Below are 18,616 nucleotides of genomic sequence, written 5' to 3' on the forward strand. Positions count from 1 at the left end.
CATACTCTTATTTAACATTACAATTTTGAACGGTAACTATGTTTAGGTACATTTCAGAGAGGTGTGTAGAACTTTCCATGCCTCTTAACATGACAGTGGCGATGACATATTACTACGCGGTGAAAATAGTCCCGGTCTTGAAGTTGTTTTCATTGATTTAAGGCATGTTACAGGGACATTATTTTTTTGTTAACGTTATAGAGAAAGTGAACCAGCTGGTTTCAATTCGCCAATATCAAGAGAATAACGTCAACCGGAAAGATCGATAATAATGAAAACCAAAGCCGCGGATGAATACGTTATTTTACAGCGATGTGATGGTGTGGTGACCAAGCTACAGATATTTTCGGCTGAAGAAAGGTGAGCTGATATTTAACGGTTTTAAGAAGAACTAAAAGTATTTAAATGTAGTTTAAAGTAGTTGCATTTAGTTAAATTAACACATAACTGCTGTTTTAATGTTGATAAAGAGATTTTATTTCAGGGCAGACTGTTAATGAAAATGTCAGTTAACCTAGCTAACATTACACGAAAATCTAAACATAATTAATTCTCTTAAAATTCACGCTTTTTAAAAGTTTTTAGCGGTAACTATGTTTGTAGGTAAACTTCAGAGAGGTTGTGTTCAGTAATTAGCCTCTCTGCTCAGTAGTTAGCTTCTTAGCCCCTGTTGTAGAAGCTTGAGCTGTGAAATGGAGGTGATTTGGGGATAATTATGGATATTTTTTTAAGGCCAAAGCAACGGTCGGTAAAGTGACTTCATCCATCCAACGGTTTTCTAGTTCAGCTCGCGCTAAACCTGCCCAGAGACAGTGCGTTCAAACCGTAGGCTCGCGCGAGTTTCAACGGCTGTCAGTTGAGTTTACTCACGTCACTCAAACAAGACGAGGAGGGGGGGCTTATCTTCATGTAAATGCTGTGCTAGATACCAACAACAACATTAACATATTTTATCGTCATTTAATAGTGATACACGTTTTAAACTGATGTATGAATAACTAAATAATGATACCGGTCAGTAAATATCATGAAATGTAAAGTGTTCTTACAAGACGGCAGGCGAAACGCAAACTGTGACAGTATATAAAGGTACTATCTGGCATTATTTCTAGGCTACTTTAGAAAAGGCACTTCATCTCTACTGATGGTATGAATTATGTGATTGAATTACAGAAGAAATGTAATGTTATAAACAAATATGTAAATTACATTTGCTAATCAAAATGTTTTTTACAAAGGGGTGACATACACATTTATAATTGTATTTGAAAGGCCTATACATGATAAGACATTCATTATGTTGCTGTTTTTAATTCTGTTCAAGTTATATTGAAACACTTTTAAGAAAAGTTTGACATTAATCTTCAAGTTAAATTGAATATTTTAAAGAAAAGTAATGCATTAAGGCTTAACTTTAGCATTTGTCTAAAAGTAAATTAATATGATTAGGTTCCATTGATAACACTACATTTTACACTAGTACATCTCTCTCATAAATATAGATATTTTTGTATAGAAGAGGAGAATGGACCTACAGACGGAGGTGCTGAACATAACAACCTGCAGACCATCAACAATGTGGATCCCCCCATCAACTTACTGAGCAGCTCTGAGACTGCTGTGGACGCGGCATCAACACAATAACCAAAAGAGTATGAGGTGCTTCAGCTAAGGATCTGCTAATCCAGTGCTTTAAAAGGAGTACACATGTAAGGTACTTCTACATTACTTAAGTACATCACCATTATACCTCTACTAGGGAGATGCAGCATCTCAGAGATAGAAATAGGGCTGTTTTAATGAGAGACATGTGAAATGTTGACTCTTAGGCAATATGTGGTTTTCCCAGGACACGGTTACAAACACATATGATCTTATAGAATATGGTGCATTGCCGCAGATTAAACTAACCAATAGTTTATTAAGGAGTTAAAACATCTAGAGCCGTAAACTGCAATAAATGCAGCAGTGCACCTGCACACTTTAACTTTAGTGAGGTTTTGAATGCAGGATGTAAACTTGTACTGGGTTGTTTTCACACTGAGGTTTTATTTTATAACTTTGTTCTGCTTGTGTTTAGCTGCATGTCTATTTCAGGGTTCCTATGGTCATTAAAAACCTGAAAAAGTCATGGAAATTCAAAATGCAAATTCCAGGCCCTGGAAAAGTTATGGAAAATAATATTTTTCCCAAAGTTTTGGAAAAGTCATGGAAATGTAACCAAAGTTGCATCAAATATAATTTTATTTAATCGCCGAAATAGTAATACCATAACAATAATAAATACTATATAGTAATGAAACGTAAGATGGCATTTAACTGTCGAGGTATTTTGCTGGTGAGAGATTTTTACAATCACGCCCTCTAGTCTCCAGTCTGTAGGAGCTAGTAAGCCTACTATTCAATTTGTTTATGTAGGCACAACATGTTTCATATGCAGACCTTATTTTCCAGCTTACCATGTTCATATAACAATGTTTCATGGGTACCGCTGAGAGACTACTTTTTTTGATCATGGAAAATGAGGTAAAGGTCATCAGGGCTCAACGCTAACTTTTGAAAGTGGTTGCCAAGCTTTTGGTTGCAAAACTGCAAAACTGCAAATATGGTTGCCATTTTTAGTCACCTTATATTTTAAATGATTAAGATACTATACAGTTATACATCAACTTAATAATGAACATATAAGAATATTCAAATTTTTAGAATAAGTAATTAACACAATTAATTGAAACTAAAGTGGTAATAAACTTGTCCACCCTCAATTGCTGTAAATACCAGTAGTGCAGCTGTTGTCATGTTCTTCCACAGATCACTAGTTTCTTGGTCATCCGTTGTCTCCCTTTCAAATGTGGGTTTTCCTGACCTTTGTGCTGACCCCCACCATAGATCCATTTGCCCTTCAGGATCGAAGTCTTGGATTGGCCAGACAAATACATTTCTAATGTTAAATAAATGAAAACCATTCACAGTTAAGAATTAGATATTAATTATAAATGCTGTAAATTATTTATTAATATGTCTAACTATATTTAAAATGTGTTACCTTTTTATAGAAGTGATTATATTTTTATGGCAATATTTTCCGATTGTAAAGTTTCGTTTTGCACTTTTATTTTGGTAGTAATAAGATCGGGACTCTTATTTTGAAGTTACCGGAAGTGAATGGACAACATTCCTCTTTGCTTTTCGTTTGGGTTTACCTTACGCTTAATCAGTTGAATCATTTTGAACATTCGTTTGAGATGTTGACTGGTTGGCCAAACTTTTTACCCCACGGTCAAACAACTTAATTTGCTTCGCCATTTTTTGTAAAACCAAACACACAGACCGTTTCTCAATCGTGAGGATGCTTGCTTGGTAGCACATGTCTTCCGAGTCACTTGCTTCAGAAGCTAGGCAAGAATCCTTCCTGGCATTCGGAAAATGAAAGAGTGGAACAGGCTAGCAAGTGTGCAGGTGTGCGTCATATGAGAGGCCCCGCCTTACATTTTCAGCCACAGATTTGGGGAAATTGGTCCGTGCGCAAAGCATTGTGGGAATTTTAAGGACGCGAAGTCTACCCATGTGCAGCCTCGAAATTACCCCCAAACCAAGGACGCAGCCTCGGTGGAATTCCAAGTACAGTATGCTGGAGATTGGAACAGTCCTTCGGCGGCACTCGATGAAGTAGTATCCTTGAAATATTGGCTTGGAAGCCAGTTTCCTCGCGATTGAGAAACGGCCACGGCGCACCGTGCACGCGAGTAAACGTGCATCGCTTTCTGGCTCTGTAATCACACCAATGCACGTGCAACTTAAGTATCAGGTTCCGACTGGTCACAACAATAATTAAATATCACTCTTAATACAACAAATAATTAACATTTATCTCTTTTGGGGTGCACATTTGGCTGTTTGCTATCCTTATTTCTTTATGTTAAAAACTGGTTGCCACTGATGGCAACCAAAGGCCAAGAAGTGGTTGACATTTTTTCTGAATGGTTGCCAATGGCAACCTGGCAACCTTTACTGTCGAGCCCTGGTCATGGAGAAGTCATGGAAAAGTCATTGAAAATCATTGGTGAAAAAGTATGAACCCTGCTATTTCTATCTTACTGAAAATAATCTGTGTATGTGTTCCTGTCCAGGTGATAAGGCTGGTTATAAACAAAGGGAGGAGCTGCAGACAGGTGAGGATGTTAAAGTCCAAGTATGAAGTCAGACTGCCAGACTCCATTTTACACTTCGAGAGAGCAGGAGGAAGAAAACAAGGTGAGTGTTAAAACCAGGTTCTGCTGGGTTTTTAAGACATTCATGATTTACTCTGTTAGACTGTATGAATAAAAAAAAGATATATTTGTTAGAGTCCAAGGGGACATTTTCAAATGTTACATTTTGTATATACTGGTTTCTGACTCATCATAATTACATAACAGGTAACTCCCAGTGAAGTCAAAATGGAGAGCGGCCTGTCTGGAGTCTGACTGATTTGTTGAATTTAAACCAAAGTTTATTATGATGGTTTGGATTTAAATAAGTGTGTGTGTGTGTGTGTGTGTGTGTGTGTGTGTGTGTGTGTGTGTGTGTGTGTGTGTGTGTGTGTGTGTGTGTGTGTGTGTGTGTGTGTGTGTGTGTGTGTGTGTGTGTGTGTGTGTGTGTGTGTGTGTGTGTGTGTGTGTGTGTGTGTGTGTGTGTGTGTGTGTGTGTGTGTGTGTGTGTGTGTGTGTGTGTGTGTGTGTGTGTGTGTGTGTGTGTGTGTGTGTGTGTGTGTGTGTGTGTGTGTGTGTGTGTGTGTGTGTGTGTGTGTGTGTGTGTGTGTGTTACTGGTTTATCTCTCAGACTGGAGAAGATGAGTGAGAAAGAGGACAAGTCTCCAGTCTCCAGCTGTCTGTCTCTGAAGAGTGACCGGCCTAAAGACAGACCTCCAAACTTCAGTAATGAAGCTGGACCCTCAGACACAGAGTACGAGTTTCTACTGTAATCTGACCTGAAGAGGATTCAGTTTTTATATCATCTGATAATCTGAACTGTTCTTTAGTAATGTGTGCAGTATACAAAAACAAACACTGTAGAGGAAAGTAAACAAGGAGAATAGAGGACATTAGACATTATTTCAGGATATTTCAATATGCTATTATATCATCAATGTATCAGTGGCATAACATGGTTTTAAAATGACAGTAATATTGATAAATACTATTTTTAAACCAATATATATCATAGGTAAAACATTCGACTACCTAAGCCTCTTTTTACATTTATTCATAAGATGTCTAATAACAGTAATAACCTGTGAGCTTGTTTTGTATGGAGCCCCCTAGGGTACATGGAGAAGGAAAAAAAATGTATTTGCGAGGTCTCGCAAAACCCCTTTGCGAGACCTCGCAATACTTTTGCGAGATCTCGGTCCCTAAGCACTCCTCTCCCTCCTCAAGCTGCAGAGTGTGACCAATTCTTGATGTTTAGCTCGGATGACGGCGCGTATCAAACTGTTCTGATAAAAACGACTCTGTAGCTCGTTGTCTACCTTGCTATGATTATAAAGTCATGTTGTTTGTATTTTTACAACGTTATGTTCATAGTTATGTTCATGAGTTATTGATCCGCGAAATTCGAATCTGTCAATAACTCAGAGGGACGTGCATGTCCCCTCGGTCTGAGTGTCCTCTTGAGGTGCCTTCACTTATGTGAAACCCTTTATATATACAGTCTGTGTGAAACCCGTGCCTTTTGCCAAGCACTGGTGTTATATCTTTATATTTAAGGCCAAGCTCAAAGTCAAATTGATGAACCACTCCATTGTTGTGGTTTCTGTGTTGCCGTGGCAGCCGAACTGACCAGGAAGTACTAAATGAAAAGTATTGTGAGATCTCGCAAATGTTTTGTGAGATCTCGCAAAACATTTTATTTATTGTTTCGTTCAATTTTTTTTTCTCCATGTCCCTTAGGGGGCTCCGTAGTTTTGTTTAGCATCAATGATAATAGATTTATTTTGTAAGCGCTTTTACAGGTGCTCAAAGTCGCTTTACAGAGATAGTGAAAAGAAAAGAAGAACAAATACATATAGTTGAAGTTAGCAGATACAACTTGTTTTTAAAAACAAGTATAGAGTCAATAAAAAAACGACATTGTACCTGCACACTCTACATGTTGGACTTTGTGTTAAAGAGAGCTAATCAAATAGAAACATGTAAAACCTTTCACTCTCAAATGAACTGAAACAGCAGAAACCCTCAAGCACAACTGAAAGTTCAGAACAAGTTCAACAATGTTTAATCTGGTAAACAGACTGAAGTCAAAATCTGCTCTCAACAAGAACTGATGATATGTAAAACATGTGTTGTTTCCACAGACGGAGAGCAGAGTCTCCAGTCCCCAGCTGTCTGTCTCTGAAGAGTGACCGGTCTAAAGGCTTTAATATAAACTTCAGTGATGAAGCTGGACCCTCAGACACAGAGTAAGAGTCTGTTTCTTCTGTAATCTGACCTGAAGAGGATTCTGTTTTTATATCATCTGATAATCTGAACTGTTCTTTAGTAATGTGTGCAGTATACAAAAACAAACACTGTAGAGGAAAGTAAACAAGGAGAATAGAGGACAGTAAACATTATTTAAGGATATTTCAACATGCTATTATATCATCAATGTATCAGTGGCATAACATGGTTTTAAAATGACAGTAATATTGATAAATACTATTTTTAAACCAATATATATCATAGGTAAAACAGTCGACTACCTAAGCCTCTTTTTACATTTATTCATAAGATGTTTAATAACAGTAATAACCTGTGAGCTTGTTTTATTTAGCATTAATAATAATAGATTTATTTTGTAAGCGCTTTTACAGGTGCTCAAAGTCGCTTTACAGAGATAGTGAAAAGAAAAGAACAACAAATACATAGAGTTGAAGTTAGCAGATACAACTTGTTTTTAAAAACAAGTATAGAGTCAATAAAAAAACGACATTGTACCTGCACACTCTACATGTTGGACTTTGTGTTAAAGAGAGCTAATCAAATAGAAACATGTAAAACCTTTCACTCTCAAATGAACTGAAACAGCAGAAACCCTCAAGCACGACTGAAAGTTCAGAACAAGTCCACAATGTTTAATCTGGTAAACAGACTGAAGTCAAAATCTGCTCTCAACAAGAACTGATGATGTTTAAAACATGTGTTGTTTCCACAGACGGAGAGCAGAGTCTCCAGTCCCCAGCTGTCTGTCTCTGAAGAGTGACCGGTCTAAAGGCTTTAATATAAACTTCAGTGATGAAGCTGGACCCTCAGACACAAAGTAAGAGTTTCTTCTGTAATCTGACCTGAAGAGGATTCTGTTTTTATATAATATCTGATAATCTGAACTGTTCTTTAGTAATGTGTGCAGTATACAAAAACAAACACTGTAGAGGAAAGTAAACAATGAGAATAGAGGACAGTAAACATTATTTAAGGATATTTCAAAATGCTATTATATCATCAATGTATCAGTGGCATAACATGGTTTTAAAATGACAGTAATATTGATAAATACTATTTTTAAACCAATATATATCATAGGTAAAACAGTCGACTACCTAAGCCTCTTTTTACATTTATTCATAAGATGTTTAATAACAGTAATAACCTGTGAGCTTGTTTTGTTTAACATTAATAATAATAGATTTATTTTGTAAGCGCTTTTACAGGTGCTCAAAGTCGCTTTACAGAGATAGTGAAAAGAAAAGAACAACAAATACATTCGAGTTGAAGTTAGCAGATACAACTTGTTTTTTTTAAAAGTATAGAGTCAATAAACAATCTACATTGTACCTGGCAACATGAACGAAGTAAAGATGTGAAGGTCATGTCCTCCGTGTATCACAACTTGATAAATAACAACTTGAGTGTAAAGTTTGTGACGCTCTGCAAAAACGTGTCAGTGCTGAGATTCAGCTCCTGACGTCACTGACGATCTGACGTGAATCAGAGAAGGAATCATCAGCACCCAGAGCTCTACAGTAGCTCCAATTACATCAGGGTTATTAATGTACGTGTTTCAACCAGAGACTGTTACTCACAATATAATAGCTGCTGTTCTTATGACTAGATCAAGTTATTGAGTGTTGATGGAGCAGCTACAATGTTAACTTAGTGTAGAGGCCAAAATCATATAGAAATAAAACTGATGATTAACTTAAAGGTGACCTATCATGCAAAATGCACTTTTTTACATCTTTTCTACCTGAATATGTGTCCTCCATACCCAAATCTCTTAAAAAGGGGCTGCAACTGATCTGATACAGACTGATCCAGATTTGAACACTTCTATGACGTCACAGAAGTGGCGCTACGGCTATTGGGCCAACTCCACCAATCAGGAGGAGACAGCCACGGACATTGCCGTTGGAAATCGCTGGAGACACTGTAGTACATATGTCAGGCCTGTAGATGGTGCTGTTCTCACAGAATCAGCCCATGCAAAGACAGTGTTAAGCTGAGGAATGGCTAAAATGCAGGATCTGTTTGGTATTTTGAAAAATAAAAGGTATAAATATGCCTTATATAGGTATGGTCCTACACTATATTATTCAAATATAGCATGATAGGTCCACTTTTAAATAACACAGCACCAGTTAGCGACTCTTCCGCAGGGTGATGATCCAGGTCCAGACAAGAATTTCCGTTTGTGCATTTATTATATGATCCAATATCATGAACAAAGAACGACCAACATGGTTCCTATATTTCTTTCCTATTATTACGAACAAATTCAAAAATAACAAATAAGAAATGTGAAAGACAGAATACCGTATTGTTAAAATACAGTATTTATCCATATTCATAATAATATTTATATATTCAACAAAAAATCTTCATATTAATAATAATAAATGATATGTGACTGAAAGGGAGCAGGAGGAAGCAAATGCTAATTAATTCCCACTCCTTACTGATCAATGATTGTCCTTTAAATCATTTATACAAGTTATTTCTACTTACATTTACATTTATACATACAATCATTTCCCATCTTCAAACACCTCTCTTCATTCTCATAGTTTTCCAAACAAGTGTTTCTGTACATCCTTTGAAACTGAATTATATTTGTACTTTGTTTGAACTCCTGCTCCAAACCATTCCATAAAGTCACCCCACAGATTGTTATACTCATACTTCTCAGAGTTGTTTAAAATATAGATTTCCTCTCAAATTATACCCCCCCTCTCCGTCTATGAACAGTGTTTTTAATGTCTTGCTCTGTACATGATTTTATTTTGTGCCGTTTTAAATGGAACCAGATCAGTGAACTTCAATATGTGTGACTTCAAGAATAATGCATTAGTGTGTTCCAGATATCCAACATTATTGATTACTCTTATTGCCCTTTTTTGTAATGTGCATAACGGCTGCAGGTTGGTCTTGTACGTGTTTCCCCAAATCTCCACACAGTAAATCAGATATGGCAATATCAGTGTGTTATAGAGTATATCCTGCGTTGTGGTCCAGAATGTGTCTGGCTAGCCTTTCCCCAATATTGCGATTTGCCAGTTTAGCTTTTACATGAGTGAGATGAGGCTTCCAGCTGATGTTGTGCTCTAAAACCAAACCAAGGAACTCCCTTTCATCTTCTCTTTCTATGCTTATGTTGTCTAGTATTAATTGCACCTGTGGATTTATTTTATGTTTTCCACTACTACTATAAACAATAACAGCAAGAAAATAAATGTTTAAGTATTAAATAATATAAATCGATATATAGCTCCAACATTAGCTTTAATTGTTGTTAGGCTAGGTTTCTTTTTCAGAAACAAGTCCTGTTTCTCGCTTGAGGCCAGGAAAAGGCTCTGTGACCTTTGTACCTGTGCTGGACTATGGTGATCTGAGATATGAATGCACCTGCTCATTGCCTGAACAAGTTAGATGCCGCCTATCACAGCGCTCTGAGATCACCCTTACGAAAATTAACTATAGTATTACTATAGTATACTATAAGAGTTGTATAGTATCCTATAGTAAGTTTGTAGAGTTCTATAGTATTTTTCACCAGCTATCGTATTACTATAGTCTTTTCTGTAGTGCCATTTTACTAGCTATAGTAGCCCTATAATATTTCAATAGTAATACTATGTATCTAGATCTTTGTAGTATTCCTATATTATTTTAAATAGTATAACTATAGTATAATATATAGTGTTTCTGTAGTTGTTTTTTGAACACACTGTAGACCACTCCTATAGTAATAGCATGATATTGTCATAGTGAATGCATATTATTATATAGTGTTTGTAAAAGTATTACCATAGTGTTTTTTTTGGTGTTTCTGTATTAAGACTATATTATTTTAAATAGTACTACTGTAGTATAATATTTAGTGTTTCTGTAGTTGTTTTTTGAACACACTATAGAACACTCCTATAATAGTATGATATTGTCATAATGAATGCATATTATTACCATAGTGTTTGTAAAAGTATTACACTCCTAGAATTAATGTGTCATTTTTTTTTTAACAAACTGCTGTGTCAAAGGTAATTCAACACATTCAGTGTCATTTCTGAACTATTTTACACACACATGTGTACATAGAAAAAATAAAAATGCACATAATAGTCAACACATTAGTGTTGACTAACACTGGGCTAACATTGGGCACTAACATTGGGCACTGTCCTGCCCAATCACGGTTGAGTTATTTCAAATGTATCGTTTTTCAACTGTCTAACTGTCAATCAAATGTCCCAACTGCCATTTCACCTCTGGCTGCTGTGGAGGATGGATGTCAGCGGAGGAGAGTCTAACTCTAGGTAAGTTATACAGAAACAAAACGTTTTTAACAAAGTGAGCAGATATATTGTCATAATGTGAGCAAGCTAGGGTTCTAAATACATATTTTTAAACTTAAATAAATATGTTTTGCCAATGTTGAACAGCTAACTATTGTTTGAGTTTAGCTGCCTGGATGACAATTATTTTCCTTGAGGCCGTTCTTCTTCTTTTTTATTATATTTATTTTATCTTAACTTAATGTATTTTCTGTGATCATTCTTCAATCGGCATTATATTGATAGCATTAGCAGCTATATGTTTAATGCTATCTAGCTACTTTGGCTACGTTTCATTGTTCGGCCAGATGTGGCGAGAAAGTGCGAGTGAGGCTGCGTTGCTATACAGTCTCTTACAGTGCAAATACGTAACTTACTCGCACTAAAGTTATTTATTAGTAGTACGTGTACACTACAGTTTACCTGTTTCTGACTAAAACATCAGCCACTACTCTATACTTGCAAATATTATATTGTGTAGAAGGGAGATTTCATATCTGTCTCTTGTCGCTAAGGCAACTGTGTATGTGAGACGCAGCGTCACGCACGGCAGTTAGGCCTTCCCGATTTGATTGGTCGGAAGGGAAGGGCCGGCGGGCTTTCCTTCCGACCAATCAAATCGTTGGAAGGGAAGGCCGGCGGGCTTTCCTTGACATGTCCCTGACACAGCGGACTGCGGGTTTAGTGTAGAGTGAGTGTAGCGTGCAATACTGTGTTTCACCACACATTAATTTAGAGGGGCGCTGTTTCAGTCTTTGTAAAATACTCACTGACAACAGCGAAGAGATGTTTTTAAATACAAATAAAAAATACAAAAAAATACCCAGCCTCCAGGAGAAAACGCCACTGGAGGCTGAGCAGAATCTCCCCTGTGCTTCTCTAGAAGTTGTCTTTATGGGTGAAGTTAATTAACTTAAAATGACCATACTGCTTATAATTTATATAAGGTGTGTATTAATGGGTTTAACTAGAAGATGATAGATGATGGCATTTAATTTAATCTGGCATAATATGATTAGTCAACATCAGGATGAATTTGTCTTTTTCTTATAATTACAGGAAGCGGGAATGAGCTGCAGGAATCTGTTAAAGTCCTAGCAAAAAGTAAATTAAAAGAAAAATCTACAGTGTCCAAAGCACAAACCATCTCTGGAAGTAACAGGTGAATTTGGATTTGTCCTTGATAGGATTTTAAAATACAACACAGACTTCAAAGAGTTTATAGATGTTGATAGAAGTGAGAATCAGTAACTTTGACAGATTCCAAGTGCACTTTTCTGAAGCACCGGATCTTCAGCCTGTCCTAAGAGAAGTCTGTCAAACTCAGGTATATATGTACCATGCTTGTTAAATTGTGTTTCAAAAAATCACACAGGCCAGAACTTTACTTTGTGCTGTGCTTGCTCTTATTGTTTTGTTCAGCCAAGAACCAGTTCTTCTGAATGGCCTAACTGATCTACTTAAGGCGAGACACTACAGGTGAATAGGGTAATTTTTTTAACTTAAAGATATCAGCTAGAAATTTCTCCAGTTAATTACTTACAATAAGGCAATTGTTTTTTGTATTACAAGTTTTCAGAAATAGCATGTTTAAATATGCAAATTAGCCATAATCTCATTAAATATGCGCATATTTTAACAAATTTCAGGAAACGAATTTTTTTTATTGGATAAAGCCAGGTTAAAAATTCTTGTTTCATTTTGTTGTCATATTAGAATTGAAGGCTTTTACAGAAGGGATTTTTTATATCTCTTTTTATCACTAAATAAATCAGAAAATACTGTCAACAGCCCTAAAATATCAATTTTCGCCATGTTTTTAGGTATAAAATGTTATATAATTCAGGCTATGAATGATAAATGAACAAACCCTTCTGTAAAAGCCTTCAGAATATGGATAGGAATATAACTGGAAGGTTTGGTGTGTCTACGTGCTACTGAAGTGGAAATGTTGTGCTCAGAGTAGGAGAAAAAACTCATTTTGAGAAAACGACCTTTAAAGATATGTATTGTCAAATTCCATATTTTTTTTATTGGAAGACACTATTTTCAGACACAATATCTAATCTAATACTTACAACAACAACAATATAGAACATATAAAACACAATACAACTGAAAACTGAGTAACACAGTATGTACCTGATGAACAAAACCACAGTAACACACACACACTACGACCACAGTAACACACGCACTGCAGAACTGCCACCCTAGTCCATGCCTGCTCCATAAGTAGGCCCCTCCTGCATCTCCTGCTGATGTCTTTTCACCTTTTTTGCTGTGCTTAGACTCTTGCGCCTATATTTCAAACTAGCAGATGTAATGGCCTCAGCTTTTGAAATTCTCAGCAAATCACTTTGTCTCATTGCGCTGACAGTAACAGCTGTGCTCTGGAGCCACAACTTCTCCATAACAGCCAGCATGGCAGAGGCACCTTCATTAAAGGTGGAGATGGCCATACTTGCAGCTGCCTCAACCCTGCTTTTCCCCACAAAGACCGTTTTTGGACACCGCGCCCATATCACAGAGTTGAGGCACTCATTGGCATTTTGAGTACCTCCATGCTGCATTCTCTGGAGCAGGCTGTCACTTGACATGCGGTGGTACACAGGGATAAGCTTCTCCCCCACCTCTCGCTTTAAAAAGTTTCCAGCATGTTCTTTGTGGCTACCAGGTGTTTCCCCATTATCCTCTGCTTTCCTATACCAACACCAGGAGGGATTGCACCTGGTGTGTAAGGGGCTGTCATCAGTAGACATGCCGTGGAGGAGACCTGCCCATATTTCTCCCTTCATTTTATCGATTGAACCCTGGTTGTTGAGAATTGCCCCCCTGTAATAATTTTGCAAAGTTTTGCATTTCTTTGCAGTCAGCTTCCCTACACCCTTCCCTCCTAACTTTTTCTGTGAACTCATTTTTCTGAGTGCTGTACCCATTCGCTTGTGGGCATGATTAATGCACTCTAATTTCACCACTTCATGCCCAGGGTATGGGTTCAGTGCAACCACCTCCCTAAATGCTGCGCTATCCCCATCTGACAACATCTCTGTGTACCGCACCTGGTGGCGATTCACAGACCTGGCCCACATCCTCTTGGCTGACTCCTGCTCCATTGCCTTGCTTGACCCTGCAAAGTTTCTTGCACAATCACTATGTGTCTGTCGCCAACTGTCATACTCCTCTTCTGTAATCTTTTGCTCTTGCTTGGCATTGCCCTTTAGAGCACAAGCATGGCAATAGGATGATAGGATTTCATAGTCTATCACCAATCCAGTAAGGATGTCAATGCACACACCGATCCCATAGTGGGATGTGAAGCCTCGCTTTTGCCATGTGCCATCAAATGACACGCTGATGTTTATAACTGCCTCTGCATCCTCCCTCAGCAACTCTGCAACTTCTGGGTCCACATCTGCATAAGCCTGCCTGACCTGCTCCCTTGTCCTGTGAAGTGACTCCAGGCCTCTCTCTATTTCTGCCACTAATAAGAGAAAAAAATAAGTCAACTGAATGTCCTGATAAGTTATACTCTGAATTCAATAGTTCAAGTTTTCTTGGTCTCAATCCTGTTTCTATACCTGTCACTCTCTTGTCATGTCTCTGATAGGTTTTGAGATGAAGTGCAGGAATCCCCAACACTTTGCTTATTTTCTTCAGAGCTGCATAGCCCAAGCCTAACTCGTGCGCTAAGAGCACCATTCTCACATTCACATCAAAAGCAACATCCTTCCTGGTTTCGTCTTGAAGACGTGTAGATGTGTACACACTTTTGCGGTACCCACCATCACACAGACTGCAATCTAAAATTAAGCTGCTACAGAAACCATGGTTTTGCGGATCGATGTTAACTTTGAGCCCTGTCCCTGCGCAATTTGGGCAAATCAACCCACTGAGCAGTTCATTCAGCCGCGCTACATGTATTATCAGCCACTGCTGTGTGGCGCTATCTAAACCCTCCTGCTCTTTGGGTGACAGCTTGCGCATTGACGCACTAAGTGAAGGTTTTTCAGGTTCGGGGTCATTTGTTTTGTCTTCTACCTTGCTACGTGCAAGTGACAATTGTTGTCCTCTTCTCTTTGAACGATTTTTTCGCGGATGTTTCGGCATTTTGAGATTTAAATTTTCAGCGCAAATATAAACAAGGAAGTGTCATGGCGCACCACGTGACGCATCTGAACGAATCACGTTGTCAGAAATTGACACCAGCCAATAAGATTCCGTTCTTTGGTCAGATGACCCCTTTGTACTTTCACGATTGGTTGCTGATACAAAGGAAATGACCATATTTGGATCCGATGAGATTGTGCAGGAGAACCTGAGCTTTCCAACGGTACCTCTCATGACATGGAGCAAACAGCGGTCACGGCACTTTATGTTACGTTAGATTGCTAACTTTTGGTGAATTTAGGAGAAATCTACCGACGGAAATAGACAAACTATAGTAAAATAAACACCTAAATGTGTATTTTGTACGTTTTCCTTCCAAAAGCCTGAAAGAAAACATCTTATTGAATCAAAATAGCACAAAATCTCAAAATTGACATGGGCATGAAAAACGATGTTTTTGCCTGCCGTGTCTCGCCTTAAAATGACCATACTGCTTATAATTTATATAAGGTGTGTATTAATGGGTTTAACTAGAAGATGATAGATGATGGCATTTAATTTAATCTGGCATAATATGATTAGTCAACATCAGGATGAATTTGTCTTTTTCTTATAATTACAGGAAGCGGGAATGAGCTGCAGGAATCTGTTAAAGTCCTAGCAAAAGTAAATTAAAAGAAAAATCTACAGTGTCCAAAGCACAAACCATCTCTGGAAGTAACAGGTGAATTTGGATTTGTCCTTGATAGGATTTTAAAATACAACACAGACTTCAAAGAGTTTATAGATGTTGATAGAAGTGAGAATCAGTAACTTTGACAGATTCCAAGTGCACTTGTCTGAAGCACCGGATCGTCAGCCTGTCCTAAGAGAAGTTTGTCAAACTCAGGTATATATGTACCATGCTTGTTAAATTGTGTTTCAAAAAATCACACAGGCCAGAACTTTACTTTGTGCTGTGCTTGCTCTTATTGTTTTGTTCAGCCAAGAATCAGTTCTTCTGAATGGCCTAACTGATCTACTTAAGAAGAAAATTCCAGAAGTATTTGATGAACTGCAAAATGGCCATTCTTACCGAGAAGACCAGCCTCAAACTTGTCAGAGTTTGCTTCTCTGACTTGGTAGAGAGGCATGGGTTGTAAGTATATGAATGTGAAATGTGTTTATACTGTATATAGGGGTTGGGACACTTTTTCCCTTAATTTCATTGCCCAATCATTTCTGTTTCAGGCCTGAAATTGTTCTTGTAATTTTTTTACATTTAACTTATTCGTATTCATATTCTGTGAACAATGTATTTTATTTAGTTAATAAAGTCCCTATCTTTCAAATTGAAACTGCTCTGCCTGCTAACTTTTATTTGTTGATACCATACTTACTATAGGGATGAATACATCATTATTAAAGCTAATTAACTATAGATTCACTATGAGATCACCATAGCCAACTCTATAGTATTACTATAGTAATTTTCTGTAGTGTTTTCCAAAAAACCATAGAAATAATATAGAAAGCACTATAGTGATACTACATAAAACTCAATAGTATAGCTATAGTAATTTCCTATAGTGGCCGAAAAACCATAGAAATACTACAGGAAAAACTATAATATAACTGTAACTTCACTATAAGATCACCATAGCCAACTCTATAGTATTACTAAAGTAATTCTCTATAGTGTGTCCCAAAACACCATAGAAATACTATAGCAGTTTTTTGTGGTATTTCTAAAGTAATTCTTAATAGTAATACTATAGTGTTTTTGTGTTACTAACTATAAAGCACTTAAGCATCACTGTACCCTGTATGCCAAGGCAGGTTTGCCATCACTTACTGTACGGAGGCTCAGTCATTGGTACACCTTTATTTATAAAGCTTTGTTGGGTAAACTCCCGTATTACATCTGCTCTCTGATAACACAGAGAGTTGCAAGCAGCTATTGTCTGAGATCGCATGATGTAGTATTTTGTTAGATGTGCCAAGACAGCCCACTCTCTTCAGTCTGCGTCCAAATGACACGACTTTGCAAAGGCGTGCAATAGATACGCAGAAGTCAGTTTTTGCGTGCATATGATACTCCCACGTTACGTTTGTTATGAACGTATCTTAAATGCGTTTATTTTCTACATATCTTTGCCATTTATTTAACCCTAACCATAACCCAAGCCACAGAGCTCTTTGTTTTAATGTTTGAGGTGCAATATCAGCATATCATATGCACGCAAAATCGGACTTCTGCGTATCTATATTAGACCCTCCAGAAAAACGCGGGCAAAAATCCTTGATTATGCGATTAAACATGCGGGGTTTTTATGTGATTTTATGCGGTGAAATTGCGGAAAGTTGCGAAATATAATAGATTTCTTTTTGCAATAGACTATTGCACGCCTTTGCAAAGTCGTGTCAGTTGTACGCAGACTGTGAGAGTGTGTTGGCCAAGAGCGAGGACTGTCTTAGGTAAGACAGCTTTCATGTGCACAGCGCCACTTGCTCAGTCTTCAGCTAAAATGAAACTGAGCAATTTTATTCCTCTGAATGTTTTTAAAGCAAGTCTAAATGAAATGCTCTTTGAAACTATGGGTATTTGTAAATGTTGATAAGTATGTAAATGTAGATTGTAAATATGTTGTATGATATCCTCTATTGTTTTATGTTGTCTTGTGTTTCATGTGGAACCTAATTGCTGCAGGTCTCCCTTGAAAAAGAGATCTATGATCTCAAGGGACCAATCTGGTTAAATAAAGGTTTGAAATGAAATGAAACTGATCTCATTCAGAAAACAAACCTTTTAAAGTGTTTTGCTTCAAATCACTGTTTCGGCATCCTTTCCATCTTTTTATTGTAATTAATTCACAACAAATTCGATGTAAACTGGGTTCATAATGCTATAGCTTAGAGAGTGAATGCAGCTGATGAGTGTCTCAGTAGATACAGGGAACATGTGCTCCTCTGGGTGATGTCATGAATCCAGAAAGGATGCTGTTTGGTTTCTTAGTAATGTGAAACTAACTGATCACTAAGAAGTATTATATAGAGATAGAAACCTTTTTTAAATATCAAACTAGAATGTGCCCCCTTGTTGTACCTTTGGTGAGAATCAGCTCCTCTGAAGTAAAGTGTTGTAAAGGATGTGTTCCTCTCCACAGAGGGAAGAGGAAGAGTGGTGTTCCTGTGGAGGAGCAGCTGTCCAGCTGTGCTCTGTGTCAGGACGTCCTGAAGGATCCAGTCTCTACCAGCTGTGGACACTGGTTCTGCAGACAGTGCATCACCTCATACTGGGAGCAGAGACCTCCACCAGGAGACCCCTGCTGTCTCCATTGTGGAGAGAGATGGAACATTGTACAAAGTAAGAACCGAACTCATGCAGCGTCTTTACCTCCGTCTGGGCGCTGGGAGTTTTCTCTTCCACAGAAACACTATCATCTGACCCTAACCCCTATCCCTCTTTAAGGCAATGCTTTTTAAGTGTGTACAAAAATATTTACCATGTGTCAGCAGTTTTTCCAAAAAACCGCGTACTGTCCCTTTAACTGCCGGACCAAGAAAAAAGCTATGGACAATTTTTTTTGTTGCATTTTCTTATCAAATGGGCCACAAATAAGCACAAACACATTTTTCTTTTTTTTATGACCACACAGTTTGGTTTTTATGAGCCTCTACCAAATGGTCGAGCTGGCTTTCTATTGTAAAAGTACATTTTCAACAATCATCATATACAGT

At 37.6% G+C, this 18,616-nt stretch overlaps 1 protein-coding gene and 1 long non-coding RNA gene across 2 annotated transcripts in view; both read left to right on the forward strand.

Moving 5' to 3' along the window:
* The first annotated feature begins 207 nt into the window (after nucleotides 1-207).
* LOC307017507 lies at nucleotides 208-4,239 on the forward strand. Its single transcript, XR_013802205.1, has 3 exons — nucleotides 208-360; nucleotides 1,503-1,714; nucleotides 4,131-4,239. It is a non-coding gene; the product is annotated as an uncharacterized lncRNA (long non-coding RNA).
* Nucleotides 4,240-4,805: 566 nt separating this feature from the next.
* Nucleotides 4,806-18,616, forward strand: part of LOC307017508 (NACHT, LRR and PYD domains-containing protein 12-like) — a 55,162-nt gene continuing 41,351 nt past the window's right edge. The window contains exons 1-4 of the mRNA XM_079694860.1: nucleotides 4,806-4,944; nucleotides 6,335-6,439; nucleotides 7,174-7,278; nucleotides 18,043-18,242. Of these exons, the coding sequence (XP_079550986.1) occupies nucleotides 4,832-4,944; nucleotides 6,335-6,439; nucleotides 7,174-7,278; nucleotides 18,043-18,242 (523 nt within the window). The 5' untranslated portion in view covers nucleotides 4,806-4,831. The remainder of the gene's footprint in view (nucleotides 4,945-6,334; nucleotides 6,440-7,173; nucleotides 7,279-18,042; nucleotides 18,243-18,616) is intronic.

This window comes from Notothenia rossii, assembly GCF_949606895.1.
Source record: "Notothenia rossii genome assembly, contig: SUPER_8_unloc_1, whole genome shotgun sequence".
Lineage (NCBI taxonomy): Eukaryota > Metazoa > Chordata > Actinopteri > Perciformes > Nototheniidae > Notothenia > Notothenia rossii.